At 37.8% G+C, this 13,578-nt stretch overlaps 1 protein-coding gene across 3 annotated transcripts in view; it reads left to right on the top strand.

The window, feature by feature from the left end:
* TRA2B (transformer 2 beta homolog) overlaps window positions 1-13,578 on the top strand; it is a 35,280-nt gene that overhangs the window by 1,652 nt on the left and 20,050 nt on the right. For 2 of the 3 annotated variants that reach the window (XM_073360305.2, XM_073360306.2), the window contains exons 2-3: window positions 6,850-7,130; window positions 7,391-7,524. Coding sequence is in view for 1 of the 3 variants with exons in the window: in XM_073360304.2 (XP_073216405.1) it covers window positions 7,391-7,524 (134 nt within the window). In the remaining 2 variants the exon portion in view is untranslated. The remainder of the gene's footprint in view (window positions 1-6,849; window positions 7,131-7,390; window positions 7,525-13,578) is intronic. The other variant, XM_073360304.2, reaches the window with a different exon arrangement.

The following is a 13,578-nucleotide window of genomic DNA, read 5'->3' as shown; positions in this document are numbered from 1 at the left end:
TTGTGTAAGTTAATCTTTTATACATTGAACTTTGGCCCTTTAATTATGTCTAAAAACATAAATTTGCCTCTTAAAATAGCTACAGATTCTATTCTGCGCAGATATTTTGGCCTCCTGAATCATGTTTCAAAGTGACTGGTATATATATCTAGACAGTATCAACTGACTTGAAATTACAAGTCCTGAAGTTTTGGTTTTGCAAACAGTGATTATTGGGACAGTATTATCCTTCGTGTTCACAAGGGGCACAAAATTTTCTATGAAAGCCAAGTAGTAGTATTGCAGTTACGGTACAGTAAACGGCAACTTCTGAAACAAGCAGCATTTACTGCAAAAATGTTATATTTAGCTGGGTCAAATATAACAAATGGAAGTTAAGCAGAAAAAGAGAGGTGAATTATTTAGATATTTGGTGGTCAGGAGGGGGAAGCTTGTCAGTGTAATCCAAATGGAGTTAATTAGTTTAAATTGAAACATTGCAAAAATACATATTTTTTAAATGAAATTTTCTGACTTCCCGTTATGCCTGAGGCCTATGTAGCTGTTTATATTTCTACACATTGTTTGGTAATTGAGTTTTTAAATCTGTCATAGAGGTTTTGATTTCCTTTAAAAAAAAATCAAAGTAAAATGTAAGCTTTCCATAGAAACGAATATGTAGGGTGTTAGTACGAAATCTTAAATTTTATCCATGTACTCATCTTTCCAGTAGCATGTGTAGAATTTCCGGTGGCTCAGATTTACTACTATTGGACAGTAGTACTGACCTTAAGAGTATAGCTACACTGCAGTATAAACCTAGGGTTAGTGGGACTCAAATCAGTTGACCAGTGGTAAGGAACTCTGGGTTTGAGTGTCTACATTGTATTTAAACCCTACTTTCAGACTTTTCTAACCCATGCTTAAACCTAGGGCTCAGGCATCCACGCTGCAGTGTGCAGGCCTAAGTCAAAGTAACCATATCCCAGAGTCCCTAGCGCTCCCCCCCCTCCCGAAAATGTGGCCAATCTAGCTGTAGGACATGTTTACTGCCCAGCCCCCTCAGCACATTACCAGGAAGCAGAAGGCTCGATCTGCTCACTTTCGGCTGCACACCCAGGAGATTTTGGTAGTGTATTTGCAGAATGGTGATCTGAACCAAATGGGTTAACACTGACCTGAGGTGCTCTGATTTGCAAAAGGGGGGCTGGGGGTAGCTTCCCTTTTCAATAGAGTGGATTGCAGATTGTTGGCGGTAAGAGGGCTCAGGAAGTTTTTGCATGGAAATGTGGGCTACTTCCAGCTGACTCTTGGGATATGTGTCAAGGAGGGCTGCAGCTACACTTCCGAACAATAGGGCTTGGACCTGCAGGGTCCTGGTCCTGGGTTAACACAGTTGCAGTGGAGACACAAGGGCATTAGCCTTGATACCGGGCTCTAACACAGGCTTACATTGCAGTGTAGTAACCCTAAATGTTCAACAATTAGGGGCAGAATTCCTTTTTAAACTTCAGGGTACATTCAGGATGCTAGACATTATCAGATTTTAGGCTAGTGTTTTTCCAATCTTCATAATCTCTACATCTTGAACTTTTCTGTAAAGAAAAGAACATACTTTCTGTTTATACCATTTAATCCCTGTTCATAGTGGGCTGCCGATCTGTGGTAGCTATATGAGAGTGTACTGGCAGAAGCCCTACTTGATTAAGAAAATACTGGCAGGGTTTGAGTAATTTGCCAACATAACCACTTTGCATCTCTGATTAGTGTTTATGGAAGCTATATTAAAACCTATAGTTTTATAGAAACAATAAATTATAGAAAGTATGTGAAATTTAAACTATACATCATCCTGACCTTGGGGCTTCAGAAAATTGCATATGTAAGCAACCCCCTATCAACATAGACACGAACAAGACCTAAAATCAGGTATGTCTCACTAGCATTTAATTATAAAACACAGCCACACAGGAGTAATATTACTGACTTGGGGTTTTTTTGGGGAAAATTCATACATTTCACACATTTTAAAAAATAAAAATGGAGAACACAGCCAACTAGCTACCACAAATCTGCTATTTTAGACTAGATTATAAGATTTGCAGTTTTAAGACTGTCTTATGTGAGACACTGGTGAGGTAATATTTTTTTATATGGCTGTCTTCGGTTGGTGAGAGAGACAAGCTTTTGAGCTTACACAGAGCTCTTCAACCTTACAGAGCTGCTTTTTACCTGAAAGCTTGTCTCTCTCTCCAACGGAAGATGGTCCAATAAAAGACATTACCTCACCCACCTTGTGTGTCTCTCCAATATCCTGGTACTGACATAACAACACCACTGGCTTTTGTGACATTTTTCTAGTATTTTTAAGTACTTTTTTTTGCAAGGTTAGAGAGAAGTAGCTTTTAGCTGCTTCAAGCTAGAAGTTGGGTAGTAAAGCTGGGGGCCCAGTAATTGAGTGAGATGTAATGTGCTTGTCTCCCACTATGATAACGCCCCTGAAATGTATTCACTGACGACCTGCCCAAGATGAAGTGAGGTGATGTAAATTGTGCAAAATCCAGGATTTGAAATAAATGGCAACATTTTTCACAATGAACACTGACAACTGTTCCTACTCTTATTTCAAGAGCTTTTATGCCACATGTTGGTTCAGTGGTGTTCTGGTCACTCTGAATATACGTTTCGGAGTGAACAGTCTTTCTGGAAAATGGATGGTTACCTTGGTCTGTGTACTTTTATTTGGTAATGTTTGAGACCTGCGAATACTGATCCTGTTCCTTTGAATGACCAAATAAGAGCTGAAGGTACTGAACCTCTTTCAGAAGAGGATTTACTCACCTTGTCTTCATAATGAAAAAGTTGTTTGGCTGCTTTTTTACCAACTTTGAAAAACACATCTTTTTCCAGTGAAGACATGGCCAGTGAAAGATAATTATAGTTGTACTGAATGTCCTCTGTCCTTTATATGAGTGACTTAACGTATCCTGCTGGTGCCTTGTTTATAGAATGCTTACACATCAACTTTAAATTTTTTTTAGTAATAAATAAAGAACATGTCCCAGTGTTGTGAATAAGAAATTTTCAATAGTATTCAAACTATGAGAGGAACAGTCAACTCCATTTGGTGAAAATACTTAAGCATGGCTCATTCTAAACATTAGGACACAGTCAACTTAAATATCACATCTCTGAATTTATCTACTAATACAAAACCTGAAAGATTCAGTTTTTCTCCTGTTAAGTGGAACTTTTACATAGTAACTAAGAATAGGAAAAACACTTCGAAAAATGTGATTGTAAACTCACAAATTAACAGGAAATCAGGGTTAAGTGCATTATCTGAAACTACTTATATTTTTAAATTAAAATTCAAGTTGATTATCCCTTTAAGATAACTGAAGCCCTATTACTTGTCATTTAATTATTATAGAAATGAATGAGAGATGTTATTTTAAAGTGTTTGTAGAAATACAAGGTTTTCTTTTAGCTGTTTTCGCTTGCCTTATGTCTTACAGCTTTCACCACATGGAGCATTCTTGAAAACAATCTACCTTCTTAGAAATAATTCTGATTTTATAACTTTTCCATATTTTTAGTAGTATCTTAATTGTTCTATTATAGTAGCATAATTTAATGGAATGTCACAAATAATAATGAAAACACAGAAGGCGCAGATTTGAGTTTCTGGTCTCTTGTATTTCCTTTTTAAGTGCATTAAGTGTATGTTTTGTCATGTGTATGCCAAAAATATGTGGCATGACTGCTACAGGAACTACGACCCTGGATCTGCTGGCTCCCATGGACTCTCAAAATCCAAAGTTGAATGAATGAAGGAAAAATGTGAATGAATATAGTAGCAGATACAGGGAAAGGATGGGGGAGTTACAATCCTAAAAAAAGCCCTCTCTGCAATTCTGAAATTCAGGTTTAGAAAACTATTTAGATATAAAACATTGGATAAACAAATTTCCAATTAGAAATGTTTGCTATTTCCATAAATGGGATATGCAGTGGTATGAAACTAATACAATCCTTGACCGATTCACACTCTTGCATAGAGTTGGGGAGGGAGAACCAACTTCTCTTCTGCCACCCTTCCCCACAGCCATAGCACAAGCAGAAACTTGCCTTGCCTTTGCTGCTCCTGTGCATAGCAAGCTTCGAAGAGAAATCTTAATACAGAGAGGAGCATAAAGCAATAGAAGTAGGAAGAGAGGAAAACTCAGACTGGGAAGAGCAAAACCAAGCAAACTAGAAGCTGAAAAATGTAAGAATCAACTGTGGGAGAAACTTGCACCAAGATGAGAGGAGACTGATGAAGATGTAGTGGGGAAACAAATCAGATTCTCTGCTCCATGGGCTTCTAGTATTTGAGGCAATATATTCTGTGAAGGGAGTGCTTCCTTTCTTGCCAAGTGGAGGGGTAGTGTTGACATGCTCTACTGGAGTCATGTCCAGCTTTCCTCGGTCTTCTAAGGATTATTGCAGTAATGTGTGCCCTCTTTAGAGATGAGGAGGGAATAGGTTCTTCAAAGACTCCCAGAAAGGAACCTGGGGAGATCGTATAGAAAGTTAGACTGAAACTAGGGGTTGGGCATAGAATCATGACTTCTGTTGAAAGAATTACAGGAGAGAGAGAGCTGAATGAGAGAGAAGCCAATTGCTTTATTTAGGATGTAGATATTAAGCAGTTATCTTTTTCCTCTTTTTAGGTTTCCTTCTCCTGCAATTTTTTTTTTTTGAAGGGAATTCCACTTAGTTATGGTTACCTCTGCATTTGTATGAAACAGTGTGTTGCCAACCTTTGTAATTGTCTGGCATGTTAAATGTTTTAACATGTTCCACCTCCGATATTGTTGCAGTGGTAATATAGGTAAAGTGACCCATCTTTTTAACACATGAGTTTCTTGGATAAAATGTAATCTTAGAAATTATGCCATTTAAAATGGGTGTTGGGCGTTCATACAATAGTATTGCTCTTTGTCTGCAAGTTTGAGACCCACAAAGAACTAGAAATTTCTTTAAAAATGAGAGCTTAGTTTATGAAGAATATAGCAAAGTGTGTATGAACTACACATAGGACAATGTTCTGTGTTAACAAGTGGGTTAAGGCTTTTGGACAAATGTCACTAAATGAAGCAAATGCTCAAATTCTTCCCAAGTCTAGTGGTTTTAAAACTAGGATTATAGAAGCAATGGGAATTTTTAATGCTCAGTATGTTTCTCTGCCGGGTCTAAAAGGAGTATATTTGGAAAACACTGAGTAAATTGAGTTAGGTTTAGGAAGCCTAATCTACAAGACATTTTGGCCTTTACTGGTTTTATGACTGTTGTGCATAAAGTACTTTGCAAAAGAAAATTGTGTTTGAAGTGACAACTAAGTTCCAAATTTTTTTAAATCGAATTGGTTCATAGAAACTTAAAATGAGGCAGAGTTCTGGGGTGGATTAAGAATTTTTCTTTAAATGTAGTAGTTGAGTCCAGATTAAATAATGTTCACACTAATTAGAAAAATCATATTAGCTCTCATTGCATGAAACTGTAAAAGACTACTCATAGTAAATACTGCTTAGTGTAGAAAACTTAAGGTCTGCTTTTTATTTCTTCATAGCTGGGTAGTATAGTTGATTACTTTTTCTCAAATATAAGAGGAATATCTGACTTCTAACTGCCATTGCTGCTGTTTCGAAATAAATTCTCACTTAACACTTCATGATATTTTAAACATTAATGGTAGTCAACATAAACAATGAAACTCACAGCAGAGCAAGCTTTTCTTTTGGTTGTGTGGAAGTGGTGGTTTCAACTAAAATTAAACTTCAGCTAATGACTATCCAGTACGAAAAAACCTTTGTGTATGAATTTCCAAACACTGGGAATATGAAGTTAAAAAGAAGAGAGAAAATCATTAGAATTGACAAAAGAAGAGTGTAATTTTTGGCCCAAAAATGTTAATTTAAAGAAATCTAATTTGGAAAAAGCTTGCTATTTATAGACAAGTTTCCATGAGCTTTAAAACAAAAAACTTCCCCAACCAATATTTCAAAACTAACATGCTTCTCCAGTGTTTGCAACCCAAATGTTGCAGCCTTGTGATTGTGTATGAAAGTTGAACGTGGCACTGGCTAGAAACTTTTAAATCATAAAATGTAAGTAACTAGGGTATATTCATTATCCATATCAAGAAAAATACAAGTAGTAAACAATGGTATAAATAGTACATTAGATTTTGAGAACCAGAATTAATGTTGATATGCACAATTGCATCTTCAGTTTGTGTGCAGAATTACCATGGTTGCATATGGAAATACAAAACCTGCATGTGCAGTGAGTTTGCAGGCAAACTAAACATGCACATACCTAGCTTTTAAAATCACACTTTCAAAATTGTTGTTATGTGTATTAGTGACATAAAGGAACATGTAAGGTTAAGTCATTTAATATACAACTGAATTGTACTTTTGAATTAAAAAAGATCGGTTTGCTCAGTTTAACTAAATTCAAGTGCAGTGGTGACCTTTTGACACTTAAACATTTTCTTGTTGATTAAGATTTAAATATGTGGCTAAAGAAGTGTGAAATATAGTAGCCGTTGAAATTTTTCATGTCAAAATGACCGGTAAATCTTCAATCCATTGCACACTTAATTTTAAATTAGGCATAAATAGAGAATGCACAATTACCCAATACTAGACTGATTTGACATCCATGTAAAAAGTAATAGAAAAATTGGTAGGTCCAAGTCTTGAACTGCATATATAATAAAAAAGTCCAAAAACCATAGCATTTTTTTCTAGTTTCAGTTTTGGCACTAGATTTTATCCTGGAGTTTTAAAATATTCTTCATCCTGTTCTTTTTCTATTAAGGTTAATGTTGAAGAAGGAAAATGCGGAAGTCGTCATTTGACAAGTTTTATAAATGAGAATTATTTGAAGCTCAGGAATAAGTGAAGCTGAAATTTGAAAAAAAAAAAGAAAGTGAATGCATGCTAATTATCAGACCAGAAGTCCCACTTATAGAATATTGAGCAATTTGTGTGAAGTGGGGAAGATGAAAGAAGTCAGAATTTGAAACGGAAGAATGAAGAAAAGGAATAAAAATGAAGTTAAGATAAGAAGTAATCTGGAATCTGAAAGCACTACGCTAAGTAATTACTAGTCTGTTTATGTGTCCCTGTATATTTTGCTAAACATGCATGCATTATCTGTTTAATAGAGAAAGCATATGCAGGGTAAAGAAGTGCCTACCAGGGAAAAAAACTTCTTAAAATCTAGGCAGTTCTAATTTCAACTGCCCGGACACATAGTTGAGATGCAAATTTTACCATTTTTTTCACTGGAGCTTGTTTACAGAGTTTAGATCACCCAGAAATTGTGTACAAATTAGACTTTCAATATCTGCATGCAGGAATCCCGTTCTGCTTCCAGAAGCGGAAGTGCTCATGGGTCCGGCAAGTCTGCAAGGCACACTCCTGCAAGATCTCGATCCAAGGAGGACTCAAGACGATCCAGGTCAAAATCTAGATCCAGGTCTGAATCTAGGTGAGTTTACCTACAACACAGAAGTGTGTCTGAATTTGTTTTGACGGTGGTGGGGTGGAAACTAATCAAGCTAAGCCTGAACCTGGTACCAAAGGTTTAAAACAGACCTACGGAAGATTTGAATAAAAACAATCTTGTGCCATTTCAGTTGCTGTATGACAGACAAAAATAAGTGAGATGTGAAGACTCTTGCTTTTCTTTCAACCTCAGGTATATCAAGTTAGGTCTTCCTTATTTCCTTCCCCCTCTGGAAGGACTCCTGCAGTCTTCACATGTATGGGCTCACCTCTTCATTTAAGGCAGTGGCTCTCAAACTTTTTTACTGTTGACCCCTTTCACATAGCAAGCCTCTGAGTATGACCCCCCGCCCCTTATAAATGAAGAACTTTTTTTATATATATTTAACACCATTATAAATGCTGGGGGCAAAGCAGGGTTTGGGATGGAGGTTGGCAGCTCGTGACACATCCTCCCCCCACGTAATAACCTTGTGACCCACTGAGGGGTCCCAACCCCCAGTTTGAGAACCCCTGATTTAGGGGGGTGTATGTGTGTTATCAGTTTAATAAAATGTTTCCTGTCTCTCAGTGGCATAATATTTGATAGTTAAATGTCTACAAACTGCTAAATTGTCCGACTAAAACTCCTTCCCCTCTCTTGACTCTTGTGATGTCATTGCACTAGTTCATAAGTCACCATAGCATCTTCCATGGCATATGGCCTGAATTCAAGATTTAAATACAAAAGCAGAGAAGGGAGGGGGAGGTAGGTTTTACAAACTACACACCTTTCAGACTGTCTTAATAGATTACGTTTTTTTAAAAAAAGCACAATTCCCAATTTTTTCTTTGTTTAATGTACATAAAGATGGCTTATTGTACAGTGTTCTATTGTTCTGATCTACATATTCAGTGCTGACAAATTAAAAGAAATAATTTGAACTACTCATACATGACAGGTTTCAGAGTAGCAGCTGTGTTAGTCTGTATTCGCAAAAAGAAAAGGAGTACTAGTGGCATCCACTGAATGCATCCGATGAAGTGAACTGTAGCTCACGAAAGCTTATGTTCAAATAAATTGGTTAGTCTCTAAGGTGCCACTAGTACTCCTTTTCTTTTTACTCATACATGTTGCTAGGTTCTAAATTTAATTGTAAACACTCAGGGGAGAGACGTAGGTGTCACTGAGCAGAGGTGGCTTTCATTGAGCTGTTCACACTGACTTTTTTTGACTGTATAAAAGCGCAAAGTGTTAGGCTGTATAAAGAATTAATAGAAAAAATACTGAAAACATGCCATTATGTACATCAGTGGTACACCTTTTTCTTAAATACTGTTCTGGTGACCCTGCCACAAAAAAAAAAGTTCAGAGAGAGCAACAAAATGCTTAAGAGTGTGAAGGGGCTTCTGTATGAAGTTATTTGGACTCTTCTGAGAAGAAATGAATAAGGGGATATGATAAATGTGTACAAAATAATGAATGGTAAATCCTGCACTCAGTTTACACTTGACTGTAATAAAAGAACAAGGGGGTATCAAGTGAAACTGAAAAGCAAAATGAAAACTCCTGTTTACACAGTTCATAATTAACCTGTGGAACTCATTGCTGTGAGAGATCTGAGGACACCAAGAGCGTTCAGAAAAGGCTTAGATGTTCTAATGGATAAGAACATCAGTTAATGTACAATAAAATACAAATTAACAACAAGTAGCCAGATGTTGAAAGGAATTAATATAACTTTGGGGACTTACTGAGGTTTTATAGTTGATACTGCAACTTTAATGTTGCCACAGTATTAGCTTTTAATCTCTTGGCTTTTAAAGAAAATAAGAAGTCAATAACTATTGAGCTTGGGAAGATCACAAGCATTATAATAGAATTTATAATTTCCTCGGCCTACTAGCTTTACAGGATGTCCACTCTCATTGGAAGCTTTTGACCACTGTGTTTCATGAACCTGGAACAGAGACACTGTAATAAACTTTAAATGCCTTGAACTGGAAATAGTCAGTTTGCAGAGTTTACAAAGTCCACTGGCTTAACCATCTAACTTGAGTAGAATTACAGCCTTGTGTTAAGGTGTACTTGAGAGCCAAGGTACCATTTCCATTCCATTTCCAGTTTTGTCAGATTTTGAACATGGTCAAGGGCAAGTCGTTTTAAAAGTGGTTCTGCTCAGAAATGAAACAGCCCTACAAACTTAGCTTTAGTTCTGAGAGCTAGACTGGGTTCTTTCTGACACACCAGTAGAAGAGAGAGAAATCTGATGATGCACAAAATGATAATTGTGCATTTGTCTTTGGTGCTCTTTGACACCTGTATGAGCAAAATGCCTTCAGCTGGCTTGTATAAGCATATGATTGATGCTAGGGCCTTGTCTACATAAAATTAGGTTGATTAAGTTACGTTGCTATGGGTTGTGAAATTTCATGCCCTGAGCATTGTGGTTAGGTTAACCCAACCCCAGTAGAGTCAATCTGACAGGGTGTAACCATATCTACATCAGTAGTTCTCAACTTGGGTACACGTATACCTAGGCATACACAGAGGTCTTCCAGGGGTTACATTTGCTCATCTAGGTATTTGCCTAGTGTTACAACAGGCTACATAAAAAGCATGAGCAGAATCTAAAAATTAATATTTCATCAGTGAAATTGAGAGTACACAAGACAAATCAGAGTGCTGAAAGGGGTGCAGTAGTCTGGAAAGTTTGAGAGCTACATCAACAGAAGAACTTGTGGCTGTGCTGCTGCAGTGTAGACATCCCATTAATAAACAGTTCTGAACACAGGATTTTTGGTTTTCTTGGCATTGTAGTATGAGCAGAATAAAAGCAAGGTGGGTATACATAAGGAACACATCTATTATAAGACAGGAGTTTTTCAGATCAGTGGTCCATCTTGTCCAGTGATGTACGGCTAGCTCATTCTTTGAAGAGGGCTAACTCCATTGTTAATTATGGTCTGTGGGCTGGCGCATATGTTAAGGGCTAAATACACTTTCAACCTGAGAACTTCCAAAGGTCAGGGTGGAATATGGCATTCACGTAGCAACAAGACGTCTAGATACCAGCCCTTATTTGTTCAGTACCTTATTATAACATTCCGTGAAAAAGCATGTAAATTTGACCACCATTATTTCTGCCCTTTGTTGCTTTCTCTAGTCTCCATTGTTTCTTGCCCTCTTCTGTTTCCCATCTTCTTTCCTCTGGATTTCTGTCTTTGCAGCAACTTCTGATACTCACCCCCATGTAGGATTCACTGCCTACCCTCTTTCCAGCTTCATTGACTAAATTGTGATCACATTTATTGACATTAATGTGGTGATTAGCTCTTGAGTTAGCATCCCAATGAGACTAATTTAAAAATTGCTTAGAATTTAATTTGCAGAGTAAATGTCATGTGCGTGGGTGGTTGCGCAGTCCTGATCTGGTCTGATATCCTGTCACAGATGGGACACTGCTAGATGCTTCAGAAGAGGATGCAAAAGAACCTGTTCTTAAGGAAATTTCTTTCTAACCTGACAATCTGTGGTTGGATTATGCCCTGAAGGATGATTTTTTTTCCCCTAGGTGACTGTAGCATATTCCCATTTGTAAGATTCTCCACACGTGGTTCAGCTTTGGCAGACTTATAGAAAAGCTGTGCTTTCTGGGACCATCTGAGCACTCCCTACCAGTACTGAGTGTTCAGAGTAAAAGTTATGAAGTTGTGTGCTTCCCATCTACCTTGGCTTTTTTCCTCCTGTGGCAAGCTGCAGATGGAGGGAACCTTTTTTTCCATTCCAGACCTTTTTTCTTTGATTCCTTAAGAATTTTTTGTGGATGAGACTTTAAATTATTTCAGTGATTTCTGTGGCCTTGTGTGGCTAGATTGCCATACTGGCTCAGAGAAAGTGAACAGAATGCTGGGAATAATTAAGAGAGGGATAGATAATAGGACAGAAAATATCATGTTGCCTCTCTAAATCCATGGTACACCCACATCTTGATTACTGTGTGCAGATATGGTCGCCCCATCTCAAAAAAAGGTATATTACAATTGGAAAAGGTTCAAAAAAGGGCAACAAAAATGATCAGGGGTATGGAGCGGCTTCCTTAAGAGGAGAGATTAATAAGACTGGGACTATTCAGCTTAGAAAAGAGACGCCTTAGAGGATTTATGATTGAAGTCTATAAAATCGTGACTGGTGTAGAGAAAGTAGATAACAAAGTATTTACTGCTTCTCATAACACAAGAACTAGGGGTCACCAAATGAAATTAATAGGCAGCAGGTTTAAAACAAATAAAAGGAAGTATTTCTTCACACAACGCACAGTCAACCCATGGAACTCCTTGCCACAGGATGTTGTGAAGGCCAAGACCATAACAGGGTTCAAAAAAGAACTAAATAAATTCATGGAGGGTAGGTCCGTCAATGGCTATTAGCCAGGATGGGCAGGAATGGTGTCCCTAGCTTCTGTTTGCCAGAAGTGGGAATGAGTGACAGGGAACGGATCACTTGATGATTACCTGTTCTGTTCATTCCCTCTGGGGCACCAGGCATAGGCCACTGTCAGAAGGACAGGATACTGAGCTAGATGGACCTTTGGTTTGACCCAGTTGGGCCATTCTTATGTAAATCCACAGCAGCACAGCACAGGAGCGCAGCACAGGAGCAGATCGAAGGCACATCTCTAGCTTTTCCAGTGAATGTTGATCCCTGTTACTTCTGGCTCTCCCTTTCTCAGTGCTGGTCCCTTTGTATTGATACCCCTTCTACAATCTGTACAGTGACTATTGCTATCTGTAGAGATCCATTGGGATCCCTACTTTGCATCTGGAGAATTTTCTCCTGATACATAATCATGGTTGTAGAGGGCTCTCAGTCAGCCTGGGGTTCATATAGTATGGATATGAAGGCTTTTTCTGGGTTATTTGGGCTTTGGCTTTTGGGAAGATTCCACTTGGGGCTCCAGTTAGACTCCAGTTGGGCCTTCTTCTCCAGGGCAGTGCAGGTTTGTTGGGGAAACATTGGTGTAGATGCCCTCTTCCTGTCCCCTTTACCTCCATGTTGTCAAGGATCTCTGTCAACTTTCTGGAGGCCAGAAGATCCTAAGAACTTGCTTTTTTTGTTCATCCTGTGAGAGGTAAAAGTACATTAAAATGCAGTCTCTGTCCCTAACTGACATCATGATGACTTGTCATATTCAAATGGAGAGGAAGCAGAAAGTGATTCCAAGTCATGATGAAACTTAAGTCTTCAGATTCCACAGTCATGTCTACATCTTTGTCACTTCCTAATGACTACAGACAATTTTGAGACTTGTTGATACTGGTAGTGGCGTCATCAGACTTGGAGGTCACGATAATCCAAGAGAAGACTCATCACCTTTTTTGTCATTGCATTGAAAGATGGCTCTGCTTGACAATGGCAGCTTGTTGAACCTTGCTTGAGATTGGACAACCCCAGCATCTGCACCTGTTGTCACCAAAAAGGCAGATTATTTGCACTAGGTCCTGCAACAGGGATTCCACTATGCCTTTCCACACCCGATTCCTGGTTTCTCAGCAGATATCAGTAATGTTAGGGGCTCAAGGGTTTTCCAGGGTGGACTTGCTTTAAATCATGATTTCAGTCAGTAGTCAGGAAGACTCCATTTAATCCTGGATTTCTGTATAAGAGTGCATTCTTGTTGGTTGTTATAACCTTAATACATATTCTTCACAACTCAGATGTAGGTTTCATTTTTAGAAGGTACACACTATACATTTTTTTTAAAGTGATATATTTTCAGATTAGTTTTACAGCTATACCAGAAAATGAATGATTGGTTATTTCATTTACCAAAGGTAATTGAAGCAGATATTTAACTAAAATAGTTAATTGAAATATTTTTTAAAAAACAAAAATTAAATAGACTGTCAGCCAGGTCAACATGAGAAACTAAAAATATTGGCTTCTGCTGTTAACTCAGTCGTCTTCACCTTCATTTTTCTATTTGTTCATAATCTGGAAAACAAAAACAAGCTTTCCTGCTTTTTTCAGGTCCCAAATGATTTCTCAATTTGGAAT

The sequence above is a fragment of the Lepidochelys kempii genome, chromosome 9 (assembly GCF_965140285.1).
Source record: "Lepidochelys kempii isolate rLepKem1 chromosome 9, rLepKem1.hap1, whole genome shotgun sequence".
Classification (NCBI taxonomy): Eukaryota; Metazoa; Chordata; order Testudines; family Cheloniidae; genus Lepidochelys; species Lepidochelys kempii.
The sequence above is the reverse complement of the archived record's forward strand: the minus strand, read 5'-3'. Positions and strand labels throughout refer to the sequence as shown.